The sequence below is a fragment of the Monodelphis domestica genome, chromosome 1 (assembly GCF_027887165.1).
Source record: "Monodelphis domestica isolate mMonDom1 chromosome 1, mMonDom1.pri, whole genome shotgun sequence".
NCBI lineage: Eukaryota > Metazoa > Chordata > Mammalia > Didelphimorphia > Didelphidae > Monodelphis > Monodelphis domestica.
In genome coordinates, this window is record NC_077227.1 from 296,400,489 (window position 1) to 296,423,505 (window position 23,017).

General features: G+C 36.0%; 1 protein-coding gene and 1 long non-coding RNA gene across 8 annotated transcripts in view; one reads left to right on the forward strand and one right to left on the reverse strand.

Moving 5' to 3' along the window:
• Positions 1-17,612, reverse strand: part of LOC103100236 (uncharacterized) — a 100,731-nt gene extending 83,119 nt beyond the window's left edge. Inside the window, exon 1 of the long non-coding RNA XR_008915029.1 lies at positions 17,504-17,612. This is a non-coding gene — a long non-coding RNA (uncharacterized LOC103100236). The remainder of the gene's footprint in view (positions 1-17,503) is intronic.
• The window catches only part of FRMD6 (FERM domain containing 6), a 122,568-nt gene that overhangs the window by 23,586 nt on the left and 75,965 nt on the right, over positions 1-23,017 (forward strand). For 3 of the 7 annotated variants that reach the window (XM_056811056.1, XM_056811057.1, XM_056811058.1), the window contains 3 exons: positions 971-1,219; positions 9,498-9,588; positions 22,536-22,615. In XM_056811056.1, coding sequence (XP_056667034.1) covers positions 1,121-1,219; positions 9,498-9,588; positions 22,536-22,615 — 270 coding nt within the window. In that variant the 5' untranslated portion in view covers positions 971-1,120. Of the gene's footprint in view, positions 1-23; positions 136-970; positions 6,548-9,497; positions 9,589-15,051; positions 18,053-18,462; positions 19,357-22,535; positions 22,616-23,017 lie in introns of those variants that run through there. The other 4 variants (XM_056811060.1, XM_056811061.1, XM_056811063.1 and 1 more) reach the window with 4 other exon arrangements.

Here is a 23,017-nt window from a genome sequence, read left to right on the forward strand (position 1 = left end):
ATTACATTTCTTTTCTTCCACAGGCATAGACTGAGTCAAAGTTTTCTTCCTCTTCTGAAGGGTAGAATGATTTCAGATTGAGGCCATGTCTTAGAGGTTTCAAGAAGGAGTCCCTCTGAAGCACAGTCCTCCCAGGTTTCTTGTGTTGGCTGTGTCTGAAAAAGTGATAAAGGTTTGGGGTGGGAACACAGAGTGGGAACCCCAATTTGTCCAGTGTTATTTCATGATTTTTTTAAAACCTCGTGCTGTTTCAATCTTATCTTGTGGGCTTAGCTTTATTCTAGTTGTGACACTATTTTTTTTTAAGACTATTTGGAACAGTTTTGTAAAATCACTATTCTGCCATCTTACTGATAATGTGACCCTAATACTATCTCCTGTTAGTTTTGAATCAAGGATACCATATCCTGTTAATAATCACAAACCTGCCTCTTCAGTCAAGTCAGCATGACTTTTGGGGGCTCACCTCTGATTGGAACCAAGAAGGGAAAGGGATTGTTCCCTCCCCCCATTTCCAAATGGCTAAAAGATAACTCATTATCTGTTAATAATAACCTGTTGATTGTTATTCCTAATGCTGCCAAAAAATGGCTAAGCATGTTCATTCTTAATAATACCTTGTGTATTCTTCTATAGATGTTTTTATTATACTGTTCCCTTTGCCCAGAATACCTTATTTCCTTTCACCCTAATCCTTACTCATGCTTCAAAGTGTAATTCAAATTGTACTGTTTCTGCCTAAAAACATCTCTATTGAATGTACAGCTAGATTTTAAGTTCCTTGAAGCAAGGTACCATCTTAATACTTTTTTAATTCACTATGAAATATGACTTTTTAGCATGTGATCATATGAAAAGTCAACAATATTGATATTTTAAATTCTTTTAATTTAAATTTTAAAATTCTTTCCTTTCCCCCAATGTCTGAGTAAACTTTGTATTATACTAGTATCTTCATTTTTTTTTTCAGCTATGATGCTTATGGAGATAGATGCCATCTTTTCTGTCCTGTGAAGTGTGTGATGAAGATTAATATTTGGCTTCTTGAGTGCTCTGAACCTGTGGAATCTACAAGGTCTCAGAGCACAAGGCTAAGCCAGTATTGTAAACCCAGAATACAATGAGCAAATTGAATTTCCATAATAACAGAGTTATGCAAGACCGCAGGAGTGTTTGTATTTTTCTACCCAATGATGAATCTCTGAATATCATCATAAATGTAAGTAAATTAATAAGTAATGTGTTACGTTTTGCCCACATCTGCCAGATTTATGGTAGAAAATTTTGTCATTATGTAAGGATACTATATTTATCCATATGGTAGCATTATGGAATCATATTATATATGTGCTTTAGTATAAGCAAAATATTCTAGCTTAAATTCATAGTCTAGCAATTGTTGATATTACCCAAATAGACTTGGTAGGTAGCCTGAGAGTTTAGGCAAACCTTATATATTACAAAAAAAATAAAGTTTGCCTTTGAAGTGTTTACAAAAGTGTCACCCACAAACTTGAAGGTCTAATAATTGTTTATCTTTCATTTTGTTTTACTAATGATGTTAAGATTATAGTAAACTCTTGATTAAACTTTTTTCTTTATAATATATAATAAAAGTATATACAATTTAGTTGTTAACATTGATCCCCCATAGCAGTAGATTATTTTTAGTTATTTGCAGTAGTGGATAGTAGGAATGGTGGTTATAAATCCATTGAGGATTCACTGACCAATTTTACTCTATATTTAAATTCAATGTTCCCACCCTGAATTTCATATTTTTAACAATTTTGTTCAATAATGTTCAGTTCTTCATGAACTGAACTGTTTGAAGTTTTCTTGGCAAAGATAGTAGTTTGGTTTAATATGACCTTGCCCAGCATTTTATAGATGAGGAACTAAAGCAAATAAGGTTAAGTGACTATGATCACATAGCAAGTAATTATCTAAGACAAGATTTGAACTTGGGTATTCCTAATTTCAAATATTCTATCCATTGTGCCACATAGCTGCCATTTTTAATAATAAATACAAACAAATCACATGCACCTCTATCTCTTTGTTTCACTTTCATTATTTTTTTTCCTTTTAAACATTATTTTATTTGGTCATTTTCAAACATTATTCATTGGGGGAAAAAAAAGATCATTTTCTTTTCCTTCCTCCCTCCCACAACCCCTCCCATAGCTGACACGTGATTCCACTGGGTATCACATGTGTCCTTGATTCGATCCCATTTCCATGTTGTTGGTATTTGCATAAGGCTCTTCATTTAGAGTCTCTCATCAATCATATCCCCTCATCCCCTGTAGTCATGCAATTACTTTTCCTTGGTGTTTTTATTGCCACAGTTTGTCCTCTCCCTGTGGATAGTGTTTTTGCTCCATGATCCCTGCAGATTTTTCAGAGACATTACATTGACACTAACGGAGAAGTCCATTACGCTCAATTGAACCTAAGTGTATCAGTCTCCATCAGACCCTGGGGATTTTTTCTTAGGGAGTTCTTTGATGGCCTGTTGGATTTCTTTTTCTGATATGGGATTATTTAAGAATTCTATTTCTTCTTCTGTTAGTCTAGGTAATTTATATTTTTGTAAGTATTCATCCGTATCGCCTAGATTGGTGTATTTATTGCCGTATAATTGGGCAAAGTAGTTTTTAATGATTGCCTTAATTTCCTATTCATTGGAAGTGAGTTCCCCTTTTTCATCTTTGATGCTGTTAATTTCTTTTCTTCTTATCTTTTTTTAATTAGATTGACCAATATTTTGTCTATTTTGTTTGTTTTCTCAAAGTACCAGCTTCTAGTCTTATTTATTAGTTCAATGGTTCTATCACTTTAGATTTTATTAATTTCTCCCTTAGATTTTAGACTCTCTAGTTTCATTTTCTTCTGGGAGTTTTTAATTTGTTCACTTTCAAGTTTTTTTATTTGCATTTCCAATTCATCTCTGCCCTCCCTAATTTGTTAATATATGCACTCAGGGATACGAAGTTTCCTCTGAGTACTGCTTTGACTACATCCCATAAGGTTTGAAAGGATGTCTCACCATTGTCATTTTCCTCAATGAAATTATTAATTGTTTCTATGATTTGTTCTCTAACCAATTTTGGAGTATCATATTATTTAATATCCAATTATTTTTTGGTTTGGCTCTCCATGTACCCTTACTGATCATTGTTTTTTTTGCTGTTGTTTTTTTTAATCCCTTACCTTCCGTCTTGCAGTCAATACTGTATATTGGCTCCAAGGCAGAAGAGTGGTAAGGGCTAAGCAATGGAGGTCAAGTGACTTGCCCAGGGTCACACAGCTGAAAAGTGTCTGAGGACAGATTTGAACCTAGGACCTCCCGTCTCTAGACCTGGCTCTCAATCCACTGAGCTACCCAGCTGCCCCCTGATCATTGTTTTTATTCCCTTATGATCTGAAAAGGCTGCATTGATTATTTCTGCTTTTCTGCATTTGTATGCCGTGTTTCTGTGACCTAGTATACGGTCAATCTTTGTGAATGTGCCATGTGGTGCTGAGAAGGTTTATTCCTTTTTGTCCCTATTTACTTTTTTCTCCATATGTCTATTAACTCTAATTTTTCCAAGATTTCATTAATTTCTTTCTCTTTCTTATATATTTTTTTATTTTATTTATCTAAATTTGATAGTGGTGAGTTCAGATCTCCCACTAAACATGGTTTTACTGTCTATTTCCTCCTTCAATTCTCCTAGTTTCTCCATTAGAAATTTGGGTGCTATGCCATTTGGTCCATACATGTTGATTAGTGATATTTCCTCATTGTCCATAGTCCCTTTTAACAAAATATATTTACCTTCCCTATCCCTTTTAATCAGGTCTGTTTTTGCTTTGGCTTTGTCAGATATCATGATTGCAACTCCTGCATTTTTTCTGTCAGTTGAGGCCCAAAGGGTCTTATTCCATCCTTTAATTCTGACCTTGTGAGTATCTCCCCGCCTCATGTGTGTTTGTTGAAGACATCTGGTAGGGTTTTGGATTCTAATCCATTCTGATATTCATCTACATTTTATGGGTGAGTTCATCCCATTCATTTTCAAAGTTATGATTGTCACTTGTGCATTCCCTGGCATTTTGATATTCCCCCCTAACTCTGACCTTTCTTCTTTAGCTATAACCTTTTAAGCCAGTGATTTACTTTAAATCAGTCCCCCCAGTCCCCTCCCTTGATATGTTTCCCTTTCTAGCCCCTCCCTTTTTGTTCCCTTCCCCTCCCTCCTCTCCTTCCCTCACTTTTTGTGTTCCCTCCTCCCTACCCCCCTTGGTTTTCCCTTCTCCCTTACCCTGTTCGATAAGATAAAATTCGGGACTTCCAGTCAAGATGGAGGCTTAGAAGCTGCGAAAGTTCAGACCTCAGAAACCCTTCCAAACCGATCGCAAACTGAGTGCTCCTAGAACACCGAAATTCAAGTTGAACAACAGGAAAGACCCGGGGAACCCTCCTCCTGGACCTGGATCAAAAGATACGGCTCCTAAAAAGCCAGAACCCTAGATCACTCTGATCTAAGGGACAGGCAGAAGGAAGGTCCCAGGACCCATCCCCCCCAACCCAGAGTGCTGAGCCCAAGCAGCAGAGGGAACTTCAGGGCCAGCAAAAGGGCCCTAGGGCCGGCTATTTTAAAGGACTCACCTTGAAAGCAACCTGAGCAAGTCTCCAGGACTCCCAGCACAGACGGCAGGGAAACATAGAGAGAAGGGGGAAGCCTGTAGCCCCCTGGCTGGGTCCTTCCAACTGAGTCTCAAGGGAGGTCCCAGCTTTAGGGCACCAGCTAAAACCAGTACCACCAGGAGCCCTCAGAGCTATTGAAAGGAGAGAAACCTTAGGGCCAGCAAAGGGGTTGCCCCAAAGAGCTTGCCTTGAAAGTAACCTGGGATGGTCTCCAGACATTCAACACAGATTGTGGAGGAGGAGGTTGTTTTTTTTTTCTTTTTTTTTTGGCTCGGGGATCATTTGGCCCACACCAGCTGAACCTAATCCCATCAGGAGCCCTCAGAGCTTCTGAAAGAACAGAAACAGGGCAGCGAAGGGCTTACCTTGAAAGCAACCTGGGCCAGTCTCTGGGCATTCAACACAGATTGTGGAGGAGGAGGTTTTTTGCTTTAGGCCTCATTCAGACCAAACCAGCTGAACCTAATCCCATCAGGAGCCCTCAGAGCCCAGGGAAGCCACAACCCCTCCCCCCTTAGAGAGCAGAGTCTTCTGAAAGAACCAGCTGAATCTAATCCCATCAAAAGTCTCCAGAACACAGGGAAGCCCATGCTCCCCACCCATCCTCATTGACTTCTGGACTTTAAGCCAATCAAAAGCCTCCAGAGGACAGGGAAGATCAAACACCCAACAACCCTCCCCCAGAGACTATACCAAGAGATCTTCTGTTAAAGCTCCAAGAGGGGAGACTGATAGAAGTCCCCCAAAAAACAAAGAAAATGAGAGGAACAAGAGCATGGACAAATACGGGGCGTAAAGAAGGGATGAATTTGAGCAAACAACAGAAAAAGAAGAAAGAAACTACAATAGACAGCTACTAATCAGCAAATGGAACACATGGGGAGAGATCAGCAAACGATAAACCAGAAATCCCAGCGAAATGGATACAGGCTGTAGAAGAACTCAAAACACAACTAAGAGAGGCTGAAGACAATTGGGAAAAGAACTTAAAAATTAAGATAAGTCATCTGGAAACAGAGGCACTTGAACTAAAACATGAAAATAGTGTCTTGAAAGCCAAAATCAACCAGCTGGAAAATGAGGCAAAGGAGATGAAAGATGAGGTAAAGAGGATGAAAGACGATCTTCAAAGAAAATCAGACCAGAAGGAAAAAGACGACCAAAAAGCCAGAGATGAAATCCAATCTTTAAGAACCAGAATAAAACAACTAGAATCAAGTGACCTCACAAGGCAGCAGGACACTATAAAACAAAACAAAAAGAATGAAAAATTGAGGAAAATGTGAAGTATCTCACAAAACAGACGATTTAGAAAATTGTTCAAGAAGAGACAATTTAAGAATAATTGGATTACCAGAAGACCACGACAAAAGAAAAAGCCTGGACATCATACTAGAGGAAATTATCCAGGAAAACTGTCCCGAGATCCTAGAAAAAGAGGAGAAAGTGGAGATTGAAAGAATCCACAGATCACCCCTATATTTAATCCCCAACTGACAACACCAAAAAATGTTATAGCCAAATTCAAAAACAATCAGATGAAAGAACAGATATTACAAGCTGCCAAGAAGAAGCCATTCAGATACCATGGAAACATGGTGAGGTTAACACAGGATCTGGCTGCATCCACACTGAAGGACCGAAAGGCATGGAATACGATATTCCGGAAAGCAAGGGAACTAGGTCTACAACTAAGAATAAAATACCCATCAAAACTGACTATATTCTTACAGGGGAAAGTATGGTCATTCAACACAACAGAAGAGTTCCAAGCATTCATAAATAAAAGACCAGATCTGAAGAGAAAATTTGATGTCCAACCACAGAACTCAAGAGAATCATCAAAAGGTAATTAAAAAAGAGGGGAAAAAAACAAACAAAAGAACAACAAAAATTTTATAAGAGACTCAATAAGTTAAAATACTATGTATCCCTATAAGAAAAGAGGTCATTGGTAACTCTTAAAAACTGTTGCTATCACCTGAGAAGCTACAGGAATTACACTCAGAGGGAACAATGACAAATTGTATAGGATGAAAGGACAAGACATAAATAGGTGGTATATAGATATATACATGCATAAATACATATACATGTGTATGTACATATATATATACATGACTAGAGCTAAAAAAGAAAAGAGGTTATGACTAAAAGAAACAAATGGGGGTAAATTTATATGTCACAAAGAAGCTCATGGCGGGAGGGGGGAGAACATCGATATACTGGAAGGGTAAAGAGGTTAGAGACAGGAAATACTCAACTTTTACGTACTTTGAAACTGACCCAAAGAGGGAAGAACAACCCAATCCATTGGGGAAGAGAATAGATTTGCACCCTATAAGGGAGTAGAAGGGTAAAAAACGGACTGGTGGGGAGGGAAGCAGTACAAGGGAGGGAGAAGGTGGGGAGGAAATTTTAAAAAGACTACAGGGGAAAATAAGGGAGGGAATAAGAAGGGAGCGGGGTAGAAAGGGAAGTAAAATAAGGGAGGCAACGGGGGTGTGTGTGTGAGGCTGACTATAAACAAACATTGGTATAAAAGGAAATAGTGAAAGAAGAAAAGGCAGGACCAGGAGTAGAAATCAAAATGCTGAGAAATACACATCTAGTTATCACAACTCTGAATGTGAATGGAATGAACTCACCCATAAAAAACAAGCAAATAGCAGAGTGGATTAGAATCCAAAACCCTACCATATGCTGTCTGTAAGAAACACACATGACAAAGGTAGATACGCATAGGGTGAAAGTAAGAGGATGGAGCCAAACCTATTGGGCATCAAAGGATAAAAAGAAGGCAGGAGTAGCAATCATGATATCGTACAAAGCCAAAGTGAAAATAAATCTAGTTAAAAGAGATAGGGTAGGTAATCACATCCTGATAAAAGGCAGTATAGACAACGAGGAAATATCTGTACTCAATATGTATGCACCAAATGGCAGAGCATCCACATTTTTAAAGGAGAAACTAGAGGAGCTCAAGGATGAAATAGATAGAAAAACTATACTAGTGGGAGATCTGAACCTTCCCCTATCCGAACTAGATAAATCAAATGAAAAAATACATAAGAAAGAGGCGAGAGAAGCAAATGAAATATTAGAAAAATTAGAGTTAGGCTTTCTCTATAAGATCAAGAATGAAACAAGGATGATAATATATATGGGAAAATCCTGAAGATTGAATTAAAAATTGGTTGAGACTATCAATTTTAGGAAAGAAGCAGAATATAAAATAAACCCACATAAATCATTATTATTTCTATATCTCACCAACAATGTCCTGCAAGGAAAAGTAATAAAAGATACCCCATCTAAAATAGCCATAGACAGCATAAAATACTTGGGACTGTACTCTGGCCTTAAAATATTTCCTGTAACTACAAGACATGACTCATCTTGGATTTCTGTCATCAGAAGCTGTGGAATACATAATGCTTTTTATTTTTAATAAACCCTTTCATGTTGTAGATAGTATTTTAAAGACATTCATCATAACAAGAATAAATATTTTGAGTACTTCAGATATTATGCAGTGTTTGAGAGTAAGACTTTGCCTATGTATCACAAAATTTATTAATTTTATGTAAGATTTTTAATAGTATTAAACATGCTATCAATTACATGTATAACCCAGTGGAACTGCTTTTCAGCTTTGGGTTGGGGGGGATCATGAATCATGTAACGATGGAAAAAATATTCTAAATAAAAATTTTAAAAGACACATGATAATGTGTAAAAAAAAAAGATGAAGGCTAAGTTTAAAAAAATGCTATCATTTGTTTTTTCTATGGGGCAGCAAGGTGGCCAAGTAGATGGCATACTGACTTGAAATCAGGAAGCCTCATCTTCTAGAGTTCAAATCTGGCCTCAGACACTTACTAGCTTTTTGGTCCTGGGCAAGTCTTTTTATCCACCCACCCTTCCTCTACCATGTGTAAAGTGAGCTGGAGAAGGAAATGGCAAATCACTCCAGTCTCTGCCAAGAAAACCCCCAAATGGGGTTATGAATAGCCAGACACAACTGAAAAATAATTGAACAACAAAATATTGTGTTTTATAGATACTCTTTACTGAAACAGTTAAAGATTAGATCATTTAGAGAAACAGAGGTTTTACTAGTATCAACTGGTTGTTCAGTTGTTTCAGACATGTCCAGCTCTTGGCTAGATTTGAATTTATAAAGATAATTCTTCTTGACTCCAGGCCTGATATTCTATTCTCTGCCTCATTGTCAACTTGACCTACATATTTAGGATTCATTCTATTGTTAACTTGGAAATAACCCAGAACTACAATGTAATCAGAAAACCAACTCTTTAATCAGGAATAGGACTCAAATATTTGGTCACCACATAGAGCCAAAGGCTCTGGGACTCTGGGAACCACATCCCTGGGAAAAGGTACCACACTAGACACTCTTCACCCTGGGAGAAAACACAGTAGATGCTTTCTACAAAGAGGAAAAGAAATTGGGAGTCCTTATATCCTCTGGATAATTAGGTATCACAAACAGGTTTGTAAACCTCTTTGCAGTCTATAACTATAGTATTAGGGAATGGTCAGCTATAACAAATAGAATGCAAAGGTCAAACTGGGCTTCCTGAGGAGAACTTTCATACAATAGAGAAGCCTTCAAAACAAAAAGATGTTTAACGTTCAAACCAAAATGGGGTACTTGGCACTGGGATTTCTCAAAGGTAAGGGTAAACTGAGTCATCCAAAAATCCACATTGACATTGAATTTGATTCAATTTTTAATCTTAGTTTTTCTTCTCTTTTTTTTTCTCCCCCACAGGTTAAAGTACTTTGTCATCAGTTACTTGTTCAGGTGTGTGATTTATTGAGGCTAAAAGATTGCCATCTGTTTGGACTCAGTGTCATACAAAGTAAGTTTTACAGGCCATTAATTGCCCTTCTCTAATAAAACCTAAACAGTGCATCTGTTGATTACTTTTAATTTCATTTTAAAATCTACTTTACTATTATAAAGTTGTATTTTAAAAAGTATTCAGTACCAGATTTAATGTCATTACCATTATAGAAATATAATATAAATTTTGACTGCTAATGATTGTGATTCTTGGGAAACATATTTTTGGATCAAAAATCAACTATTTTAGTCTGTAAATAAGTTGATTCCTAGGTAAATATGTGGACTTCTGTATATTTAATTTTTTAATAGCAAATTATACCTTCATACAAATATTTTAGGTTTTTTCCTTAAATGGACAGCATTAACACATTTTGGAAAGATAGGGCTAATTTTTCCTATATAATTTATATAGAGGATATTGTCATTTAGAGTATCCTAGTCAGATCCCATTGAATATATATGTGGCAGTTGAATTTAATCCTCTTTACATACATCTCTCCAGTGACTTTTTTTTAAAACCCTTACCTTCCATCTTAGACTCAATACTGTGTATTAGCTCCAAGGCAGAAGAGTGGTAAGGGCTAGGCAATGGGGGTCAAGTGACTTGCCCAGGATCACACAGCTGGGAAGTGTCTGAGGCCAGATTTGAACCTAGGACCTTCCATCTCTAGGCCTGGTTCTCAATCCACTGACCTACCCAGCTGCCCCCCCTCCCCCCCCAAGACTTTTTTTTTAAGAACACTTCATTATTTTTCATATGAATAGACATTGAGTAAATGCATCTGATTCATCCATTTTGAATCAGAAGACATGGATTCCATTGTAATACGATTATAATCTGGGCAAGTCACTAATTCTCTCTGGACTATTTTCTTATGGAATGAGGGGATTGGATTAGGGGATCTATAAGTAATCTTCAAGATCTCAAATGTGCATGATTCTGTCAGTCTGTCAATTCTGAGCCTTATAGTTTCCTTGTTTGTTTTTAATGGATGAGAAGAAATCCTGGTACTTGCATTATTTACTTGGTACTCACCTTAGAGTTTCTGTGGGGCTCAAGTTTGATAATGCATATGTTATATCTACTTTAGGATAGTCTCCCAAATTGGCACTCCTCAGGGGTTGAAACCCTAAAAAGTACTTAACTACCTTGTGACTGATTGTCACACAATAGGCTTCCTTCAACCCATTAACAATCTACTTAGAGACTCAGATTTTAACAAAGGTTAAACTCTCATGACATAACTCAAATGACATAATAAGAATAGAAATTCTAAAATAAGGCCTCCTTATAAATTTAAGTTACCACTTTTAGGTATAGACTATGAAGAATTCAAAGAACAGGATGCAGTCCTGTTCTCTATGAGGTAGTTTTTTCCCCAAGGTTTCCAGCAGAAAACTGTTTTCTTCTGAAACTTGCTTTGGGGATAGTAGGATTATTTATAATAGTGATGTTTAGAAACCACTCTCCAGGCTGAACAAAATATGGTATATATTAGTGATAGAATACTGTTGTGCTATAAAAAATGACAAGCAGCATAATTTCAGAAAATTTCAGGAAAGATCTACATGAACTGATGCAGAATGAAAATAAACAGAACCAGGAGAATGTTGTACACAGTAAAAGCAATATTGTATGATGATCAGCTGTGAAAACTAGTGTATTCTTAGCAATGCTATGATCCTGGACAATTTTGAAGGACTTATGACAGGGAATGCCATCTAACTCCAGAGAAAGAACTGTTGGCAGTTGGAAGGATGCAGATCAAAGCATGCTATCTTTCACATTAGTGTATGTAGGGTTTTGTTTTGGGGTTTTGGTTTTGTATGAAGGTGCATTTACAATAGTGACCAATAAGGAAGTGTGTTTTGCATGAAAATACATGTATGGCCCAGATCAATTGCTTACCATCTCCAAGTGGGAGGAGGGAAGGAAACAGTTTAGGTCTATGATTTTGGGAAATGGATGTCAAAAATTATCATTAAATGCAATTAGTAAAATAAAATATCTTTTTTTTTTAAAACATTATTTTATTTGGTCGTTTTCATACATTATTCACTGGAAACAAAGATCGTTTTCTTTTCCTCCTCTCCCCTCCCCCCCCCCCCCCCCCCCGCCTTTCCCTCTCCCATAGCCAACGCATGATTCCACTGGTTATCACATGTGTTCTTGACTCGAACCCATTTCCCTGTTGTTGGAATTTGCATTATAGTGTTCATTTAGAGTCTCTCCTCAGTCTTATCTCCTCCAACCCTGTAGTCAAGCAGTTGCTTTTCATCGGTGTTTTTACTCCCACAGTTTATCCTCTGTTTGTGGGTAGTATTTTTTTTTAGATCCCTGCAGATTGTTCAGGGAAATTGCATTGATACTAATGGAGAAGTCCATCACCTTCGATTGTAAAAATAAAATATCTTTAAATTTAAGAAAAGTCATACCCCAATCAGCAAGTGATCAAATATAACCATGTGAAAAAAAAATGATCCAAATTACTAACTCAAGAAATGAAAAATAACTATTTATACCTTACTTGACAATTATTTATTAAGCATTTATTTTGTACCACTCAAAAGCTAGGTTCTGGCTATTGAAAAAAAAAATTTGTAAAAACTGTCCTATGCCTCAAGGAACTCACATTTTAATTGGGGAGATTAGGAAAGGCTTGCTGTATAAGGATTTGAGCTAAATGTTGAAACCAGTAGTTGGAGAGGAAGAGGAAGAGCATTCCAAGTATAATCAATGAAAATATATATAGTGAGATTAGTGTCTTGTTTAGAGAAAAACAAGGAGGCCAATTTAGCTTAGCTACATCATGAATAAATTTGTCAAGTTCATTCAAGAAAGAAGAAGAGGACAATATCAACTAGAAAGATCAGGAAGTTTCCTTAAGGGAATGGCAAGGAATCTGAGTAATTGAAGTAAGAAGATATTACATTCTAGGTTAGGGAAATAGCCTGTAGAAAGGCACAGAGACCAGTAATGAAAAACTCACTCCAAATAGATCAGTTTATCCCATACTGCCAGAGAGTAACAGGAAGAAGCATAAGTCTTGGAAGAAAGCCTTTGAGCCATATTAAAGTTTATTCAATGCAGAGCTGAGGCAATAGGCTGTCAATGAATATTCTTAAGCAGAGAAGTAACATAGTCCTTCCTAGGATTATTTTTGGTCTCTTGGGCACAAGATTCCCTCCCCTCCCCCTTCTATGAGATATCAAAGTCTTGCCCCAAAGGTTAACAAAATAACTTTTTTTTTTCCATTGTTGCATTTATGGTATTTAGAAAGAATGCAGAATGGGGGAACTAGCTGATTAAATGGCCACTTTTTGAGGTTTAGAAACAATTTCATTCTTATTGCCATGGACTTCTTGGGAATATTTGCTTTAAAAATAACCAATATTTTCATTACTATTTCTTATAACAGTTGGAAGATGGTGCTGCTAATACTGTTTTGGTCATTTTGTAGTCATGAATATAAACTTGAAAGAATGTTTTATAAAACCTATTCAATTACCTAATCTTGTGGAGAGGGAGATTATAAATTGAGTGGGATTCAGTAATGAAAATCTTTGTTCATTGTTATTATACACACTTCTCTTTGGAGCACTTTGCTTACTGTAGGCATTGAATAAGTGTATGTTGGACAAATGAAAATAATATATAATCGAGTTTCTGAAATAGTTTTCAGAAGATGAGGTTAAATTACACTTTAATTTATATGAGCAATAAGGTGAAAGACTAGACTTTTTTTCAATTCCCATTATCTGTCAAATCTCTCAAAAATGTAAATTATATGCCAAAGATAAAGATGAAGCAACTTCAGCAATGTCCATGGTCTAGGAAACTTTGAATCCATAAAAAGTTGTTTTGTTTTTTTTAAACCTGACACTCACTGACCCTTATTTGGCTATTCAACAACAACAAAAAAAATAAAAAAAAATAAGGCTGCATATAAGACAATTTAACAATTCAGAAACAATTTCTAGAAGCAATCAGGAGAAAGACCTTCAGATACAAAGGAAAGGAAATTTTAATAACACAAGACATGCACCAGAAAACATAGGCAGAAATGGAACACAGGATTCAGTCCAGTGACCTACCCTAAAAATCAAAAAAAGGCATAGAATTTTATATAAGTGATATGTGGGCAGTCACACAAAACATATATCTATATTAATCATGTTGTAAAAGAAAACAACAATCCCCCCCCCCAAAAAATTGCTTTTATCAATATTCAGACTCCATCAGTTCCTTCTCTGAAGGTGAATAGTATTTTTCATCACAAGTCCTTCAGTACAATATGGCTGTTACTATATACAGTGTTCTCCTTGTTCTACTCACTTCACTCTACAACAATTTGTGTAAATCTTTCCAGGTTTTTCAAAAGCAGCTTATTTGTAATTTCTGATAGCACAATAGTATTCTATCACAATCATATACTACAGCTTTTTCAGCCATTCCCTATTTGATGGACATCCCCTCAATTTCTAGTTTTTTGCCACCACAAAAAGAGCTGTTATAAAATATTTTTGTATATATAGAGCCTTTTACTTTTTCGTTAACTATCTTTGGGATATAAACTTAGTTATGCATGGTTTTAGGCATAGTTCACAATTGCTCTCCAGAATGGTTAGATCAATTCACAACTCTTCCCACATTGTTTTAGTGTCCCAATTTTTTTTCACATTTCTTTTTACATTTTTATTTTCCTTTTCTGTCATATTAGCCAATCTGATAGATGTGAGGTGGTACCTTAGAGTTGTTTTAATTTGCATTTCTTTCATCAGTAGTGAGTAAGATCATTTTTTTCATAAGACTATGAGATAGCTTTGATTTTTTTTATCTGCAAACTGCCTATTCATATCCTATAAGCATTCATTAAATGGAAAATGATTTGTATTCTTATGACATTGATTTAGTTCTCTTTGTATTTGAGAAATGAGACCTTAATGAGAGAAATTTGCTATAATTTTTTTCAGTTATAATTACTTTGTTTTTTCTTTTATCCTATTTTTTCCCATTTATCCCTCTCTTTCTCTTTTCACCTGGCCCTTCCTCAAAAATGTTTTGTTTCTGACCACTCTCCTTTCTATCAGCTCCCTTCTCCTGTCCCTTTCCTCTCTTACTTCCCTATAAAATAAAAAAAAAAAAACCTAGGTAAGTATATGTTATTCCCTCTTTGAGCCAATTTCAAGTAAGTTTAAGAGTAAGTTTAAGAATTATCTGCCACCCCACCCTCACCTTCCTCTCTACTGTATAAGTTCTTTTGTGCCACTTTTATGAGTTAATTTTCCTTATTCTACCTGTGCCTTCCTCTTCCTAGTGGATTCCTCTTTCTTACTCCTTAAATTTATTTTTTTAAGATATCATCCCATTATATTCAACTTACACCCTCTGTTTACGTATAATCCGTCTAACTCCTCTAATAATAACAAAGTTCTTAGGAGTTACAAGTTATTATATAGCTTTTATAGGTGGATGTCCAAAAAGAATTTCAAATGATGAGATGTGTAGGTCTCCTCTGGGCCTGCTTCTAAGATAAAATAGGGCCAGAGGGAGAATTTCAGGCCATTTTAAATGTCTCAGTGCATAATTTGCAGATCATATTTTATGTTCTCTGTTCATTCTTTTAACTTGGCCTGAACTCTGGGGATGATATAGTACATGGAATTTGGGAGTTATCCCCAAACAAGAATATATCTGAGTTTAGAACAGATTCGGTAAAATGACTTCCTCTATCTGAATCAATACATGCTAGCAAGCCATAGCGTGGAATAATCTCTTTTAAAAGCACCTTAGCAGCAAAAACTGCTGTGGCTCAGGTGGTAGGAAATGTTTCTGGCCATCTGGTCAGCTGATCTACTATGACTAGACAAAATTTATAATGTCCAGCCTTTGGCGTTGTTATGACATCTATCTACAGGTGCTCAAAAGATGTGTAAGCCAGAGGATGCCCACCAAAAGCTTTGCCACAAAAGGCATGTTGGTTATATGCTTGGCAGGTAGAGCAGGCTGTACACACTTTAGAGACTATTGTAGTTATAACGGGCTATCCATACTCTTTTAACAGAGTCCACGATGCCCTGGATACTAAAGTGACCATTCTTATGAACAGATTGGCAAATTTGGTGATAGAAGCTTCTAGGGAACCAGGTTTTCCTTAAGATGACACCCATACTTCATTAATCTCTTTTGCTTTAAATTTGTGCTTCCATTTTTCCACTTCCTTTTCATTATAGGACAGTGATAAATTTAAGTCATCAGTGGTTGTTAATGTTAAAATTAATTCAGGCCCTTCTGTGGCTGCTAACTTTGCAGTGGTATCTGCATGGTCATTTCCCCTAGAGACAGATTCAGTGCCACCTGTATGGGCAGATCAATGAACCACAGCTAGATCTTTGGGTAGCTGGAGAGCAGAAAGAACTTCATTAATAATTTTTGCATTAGCAATAGATTTTCCAGCTAAGGTTAAAAATCCTCTCTTGAGCCATAGCATCCTGACTGAGTGACAAATGCCAAAAGCATATCTAGAATCTGTATAAATTGTTGCCTTTTTATCCTTGGCAATTATACAAGTGTATTTCAGGGCTATGAGTTCTTCACCTTGAGCACTAATATTTGAGGGCCGTGAAGCTGACCACTCAGTGGCAAATTCTGTGACTACAGCAGCTCCAGTGTAGCATATGCCATTCCTCATAAAAGAAGAACCATCAGTAAATAAAACCAGATCTAAGTTGTCTAAGGGAGTATCCAAAAGATTATCTCGAGTCTTTTCTACCATAGACACTAGTGTTTCACAACTGTGTAATGGTTCTCCTGAAGTTGGTAAATCTGGAAGCAAGGTGGCAGGGTTAAGAGTTGTACAGCATTTTAAGGTGATGTTTTAGTTGTTTAACAGGGTTGTTTCACACCTTGTAAGTCGCCGATCAGAAAATACCTGTGTTCTATGCCTTAGCAACAATGCTTCTACCTCATGTGGGCATGTAATTGTTAATGGGCATCCCAATACTAGATCAACAGTTTTTGTCACTAGTAAAGCTGTAGCAGTTACACCTCTAAGGTCCAGCTTGGCCAAATATAACCATTTCCCTCTTTGAGCAAAGTCTCCACTTTTCCTAGCTGACCTCACCAGGTTTTTTTACTTTTTACTTAAATTTTAAAAACTAGAGACATGTCGGGGATTGGGGGCAAAAAAGGGAAAGTAGACCTCCTGGAGCAGGACAAGGCCAAAACTTTCTCCAGGTTTTTCCTCATAGCTAGTTGCTAGTTAAGAGTAATCTAGCCAACCAGTATTGTCAGTGAGGGTCAGCTAATTGGGTTGTTTGTTCCCTAAGGGAACGGATATTTGGAAACAGCTTCCCCAGCTAAGACCTCAGGTCCCTGCTGCTTAAGGTTAAAAAATGGCTGTGTTCAATTCAATTTAAGGAGAAAAGAAAAATAAAATGTATACTCACCTGATCTTGTAGCTGTGTTTTTAACTACTGAGTTAGAGGCTTAAAAGACTGACGTGAGGAGTTAATAAAGAGAAAAAGTGGAAAGAAAAGTTTCACGGAGATTTTGAGGGTACTCGTCACAACCCTCTTGGTTGTTTGGGGTAAAATTGGGGGTTGAAACAGAATATATTATATTAGTGGTCACCAGGGATTTAAATTCATTCCCAATGAAATACTCAAGCCACTTTGGGATTTTATGGTGATTTTTTTTACAATAGAAGGAAGAAATTAAGAAGAAGGAAAGGGTAGAAGATCTGTTCTGGCCTGGCCTAAGCCAGGGGGAGTTCAGAGGCCTCAGCCAAGGGGACTTCTCAGAAGATTAAATCTACCTCAGTTTCCAGCCACAAGGCCTCCTCAGAGGATAGTGCCTTCAGAAGGTCAAGGAAAGGGGGAGTTAGCCTTATTACTCACCAAGTGCCTGTTCAAGGAAACTGACTCACCTAAACCATGCTACAAAGCTCCTCCCAGTAAACTCCACTGTCAAAGTCTGCCAAAGCCACAAGCACACCAAACGCTATCAAAAGCTCCCAATGCCACCAAGAGCGAGATCTCACAGGAAGTGACACAAAATATATAGGCAATTCTTTACATAACTTCCTGTGTCTCACATGTACCAATTGTGACTTAAACTTGTCTTGGCTTAGGACAGCCCAGGGGGTCAGTCAGTTGTTTCTGATTTGTCACTTGCTAGCACATGCTGGTCATAGGCCATCCTCCCCTACAGTTAATCCTTAAGTGGGGGTGTATACGTAGGGTGGAGTAACTCTGAAATTCATACGTCTTCCCATATAGGAATGCAGACAGTTTAATCTTACTGTACTCACTATTTCTCTTTCCTGTTTACTATTGTACACGTCCTTGAATTTTGTATTTCAAAGTCAGATTTTTCTATTCAGTTTTAGCCTTTTCTTCAGGAATACTTTTTGAAAGTCCTCTATTTCATTGAATATCTGTTTTTACCCTTGAAGGATTATGCTTACTTCTGTTAGGTAAGTGATTCCTGGTTATAATCCTAGTTCCTTTGCCCTCTTGAATATTCTATTCCACGTCCACCAGTACTTTAATGTAGAAAATTCCTAGTCTTGTGTTATCCTGTGGCTTCACAATATTTAAATTGTTTCTTTTTGGCTTCCTTCTTCACCTGGGAGGCTGGTGATTTGGATATTAATACCTTGAAATTTTCATTTGGGGATCTTTTTTAGAAGGTGATCTGTGGGTTCTTTATATTATATTTTAGAACCAAAGGATAACAGAGCAATTATCCTTGATAATTTCTTGGAATATGTTGCCTAGGCTCTTTTTTTCATGGCTTTTAAATAGTCTAGTAATTCTTAAATTATCTCTTATGTGTCCATTTTGTAAATCAACTGTTTTTCCAATGAGAAAATTCACATTTTTTTTATTTTTATGATTTGTTTTGTTTCTTGATATCTAACAGAGTCATTGGCTTCTACTTCCCCAATTCTAGCTTTTAAGTAATTATTTTCTTCAGTGAGCTTTTGTTCCTCTTTTCTATTGGGTCAGTTCTGTTTATTAAGGAATTCTTTTCTTCAGTGCGTTTTTATACATCCCATCTATTTGACCAATTCTGCTTTGGGGGGCAATAAAACATAACCCAGTTTAGAAAGCTGAGCCTGTGGTCTCTCAAGGTCCAGGGTTCTCTATCTAGGTGTGGTGGTCAATCGAATAAGTTGGTAAGAGACACGGTATGCTCAATCCTATGTTTAGGCAGTACACTTTGTTCTGCCATGCACAGGGTTTGCGTTCATTTTATAGGTTCAGTGAGGACATACAGTTCTGACACAATCATTTCTCAACATACATGTTTCCAAAGAACCTAATGTTATTTGGAGTTGAATTTGGGAGATCTCAGGCTGGTCTCTGCCTTTCTTCTGCCATATTAGATCTTACTGTAAAGAAGCTTCTTTCTAAATGTATATAGTGAAAGAAGGGTAAAGCTGGAGAGTGTGTGTATATAATAGTAAAGAGGCAGATAAGATCTTTTTTTATTATTTTTTTATTATGCCATTATGGACAGAACCTTGCAGTGGAATTGCAAAGATTAAAATTTTGGGGAAGCTGAGGCAGGTAGAAATTAGTTTCTCTCTGCAAGGAGTATTATTTTTATGAGGTTTATTAAAGGTCAAAGGTTAAAGAAAATACAAGCAAGAGAAGCACATGCCCAAATTTCACTCACATCATGAGGCGTGTCTGTTTGCCAGCGGAGCCAGGAAGAGAAGAGACCCTGCCGTGGGCAGAGACCCTTTAAATAATGATTTTGCTCTCGGCCCAGGTGAGAATTCAGTGAGATTGCAAAACATTCTGGGGAAGTGAAGCAAGGACTTCTGGGGATTGAAGTCCTGGATTCAAGTCTATTTTTACAGAATAGAGAAGAATGTGTGATATACCAGGTTGAACTCAAGGACTAGCAATAAGGGGAAGGTAAAACTTGTGGTTTCAAAAAGCCTATAGAAGAATAGACAAAGATAAATAAGGAAAATTTAAGGGGTGAGAGAGAGAAAGTGGGCCTTCCTTTGGTGGTTGAGAGATTTCACTAAGGAATGCTTCCATAGATGGTCTTGTGAAGGGAGATAAGAATCTTGTGCTGGATATAGCCTGAGAGATTTTGTGCTTGAAAAGTCTATTATTTATCCTATTCTGGGAGGAGGATAGAGATTCCTGAAGAAACCTGGCAACCCAGGGGGTGGGAGAAGAGAGACCATAAATGCAGGGAGAAAAATTAAAAGCAAAAGGAAGAAAAATTAAACATAGGAGGGTATAGATCTGTGCTGGGATGCTTAATGAAAGATGTGGTAGGAGGAGGAGCCACATCATGGAGCAGTGCCTTCTCTCATGCCTGCAATAATTGGCATTGTTTTGGGAGTGAAGCACAATGGAAAAGGAAAAATCAAGGAACAAGCACCCATGAGGCATTGGCAGAAACTAGATATAGGACAGAGGCCTAAGAAGCCTTAATTATTTAAGGAATACAGCAAAAAGAGGGATAATTATAGGTGTCATAATTTGAGAATGAGGGTTTAGAGTAGACAAAAATGGAGGATGGATAATGAAAAAGAATGAGAGAATTCCTTTTTGGAAGGAACACAAATTTTTTATAAAAAAATAATGAACAAGACTACTTGAAGGGGGGAGGAGAGGAAGAGGGAATCTGACTGAGGGGACAAAAGGGGGAAAGAATTATGTAACCAGAAAATTTTATGACAGTTTACTTGGAAAATCCTAAGGATTCAGCAAAGGGAGTTCTCTCAGTTGCTCTAGCCTTTTTACTTTCCCTTTGCTTCAAGTTAAATATTTAATAAATATTATTAAATATAATACTTGGAGTATTGGATATTAATTTTAATATTTACATTTGAGCCACACAAAATGAAATTAAAAACTCCAATAATGTAAATGATACATCTATACAAAAGGGAAAACAGAATTGTGGAAATGTAGTCCTGGGCACAACATTCTAATTAATACAGAATCAATTACAAAGTTTTTCTTAAAAACATAAAGAATAGTTTAAGCAATTGGAGGAATATTTGGTTTTCATGAATGGGCCATGCTCGTTTAATTAAAATGACTATCATCAAAATTAATTTATCATCTTAATGCTAATAATTACAAAATTTATTTGGAACAAACAAAGATGTAGAATATTAAGAGAAATGAAAATAAGAGGGAGAATATCACTTCCACACCTCAAGACTGTATTATAAGGCAGTAGTCATCAAAACATCTCATATTGATTATAGACTAGAAAAGTATGAAACAGACTAGATAAAGGAGAATCAGAAACAATTCAACTCCATAATTCAATGTTTGATGCTTTGGAAAATATGGGAAACAACTCCTTAGTTGATTAAAAACTACTGGGGAACTAATAAATCTATCTGGCAGAAATTAGAGTTAAATCACCACCTCATACCACACCATACAATACATCCTAAATGGATGTGCCGCTTTAATATTAATGATTACATTTTTAACAATTAAAAAAAAAACAGAACAGAAATAAGGAAGATGTATTCTGAGCCAAACAAGAGAAGAGACAATTCCAAAAGGATAAAACAGACAACTTCAATTATTTAAATTTGGAAAGCTTCTATTTAGAGAAATTAATGTACCTTAATAAGAATGGAAATGGTCAAATGGGGAGAAAATCTTTGTATCAAATTTTTCTGATATGGGTGTGGTGTCTAAGACAAATAATAAACATGCATGTGTATATATATGCACATGTATGCAGCTAGGTGGTACAATAGGTAGAACACTGGGCTTGGAATTCAAATCTGGCTCCAGACTAGCTATGTGACCCTTGCCAAGTCACTTAACCCTGTTAGATCCTTATCTATAAAATCTAAAAAATGAGCTAGAGAAGGAATCAGCAAACCAACTTGGAAGTTTCAACTCACACCTTGCAAAATTGTTAGAAACAACAAGTCAACATTGGAGTGTTAATGAAATGGTAGACACACATTTTTGGTGGCAATATAAAATAGAATGACTCTTTTGGAAAGAAATTTGAAACTGAAAATATAGTGATGAATATGTCCATGCATTTTTAACTAGAGATTGGACTTGTGCCCCAAGGAAGCCATTGATTTAAAAAATTTGCATAGGCACCAAAATATTTATAGCAAAAAATTTTGTGATACCTAATCATTGGAAATAAAACAGTTGCCCATCAATTGGAAACTGCTAAGTAAATTGTGGTATATGAATGTAAAATCAAATATTATTGTACATATAAAGAAATTATATGTGTGATAAATATAAAGAAGTAATGAAAGATCTGTATGAACTGATGCAGAATGAAGTAAGGGGAACCAAGAAAACTATATACAGTAAATACAACAATGTAAGTAGAATAAGTAATTATATACCAGAACATCAAACATTAATATAAGAAAATTATAAAGATCTAGCTGTACTCAAATGGATAGTTATAAAAGACCGTCTCTTATTTATCCTTCTGCAGGTGGGAAGTTCACAAATATTGCACATTGCATATATTTGTGAAACTTCACAATGAAGTGTGCTGATTTTTTTTCCTTTTTTAAAAAAATTTTATTTCTTATATGGGATGACTCTGGTAAGCTTGGGGAAAGGGTATTCTGGTTGATTAATGATGTTAGAAACAAAATACTAGTATCAGTTTATTTTTTAAATTCACTTTAATTTTTGATGTACTTATTTGTACTTATACGAAGAAAAGTAGAGGGAGCTCAGAAGTTTTTGCAAAGTTATTCCATTATTTCTAAAATAGAAATATGTCTTCTTTATAAAAGAGAAGTCCAGACATCCTCATTAATGCTTTTATCTTAAGACGTTTTCTGAAATATTTTAGAATAGTACAAAATTATCCTCTGAACTTAGATGTCAATTACTCTTTTGTATTTTAATTTTTAAAAATTTATACTCATTTTTTCCTTACTCTAATTTCTCCCCCATTTTTTGATACAGATAACGAACATGTGTACATGGAACTATCACAGAAACTTTATAAATACTGTCCAAAAGAATGGAAGAAAGAAGCCAGTAAGGTATGGCAATAAGATTTTCATTTAACTCACTATTTCAGATTTAGTTGCTCTGAATTAGAGACAAAGTAACCTAATTGAGTATCATTGAGAGACTGTGCTTTGAAGTGAAATGCCTAAGTGGAAAAAAAAAAGAATTTGCTCATTTCCTTATAATTGTAAATGTTAATTAAAATTCAGAAATATTTTGTGAATTCTTGTTTCTTCAATGAACTTTATTGTACAATGTGCCTTCTCATACATTTCATTTTATTATACTTGCAATTTAACACATTTTTCTACCAAGAAAATATTTTTTCAACAGTCAAAATATTTTTATTATACTAGTTTTATATACAAATACTTTCTTGAGAAGTTTATGTGGCATTATTTGGGTACATTGAGACTGACTCCTTCCCTAGGACT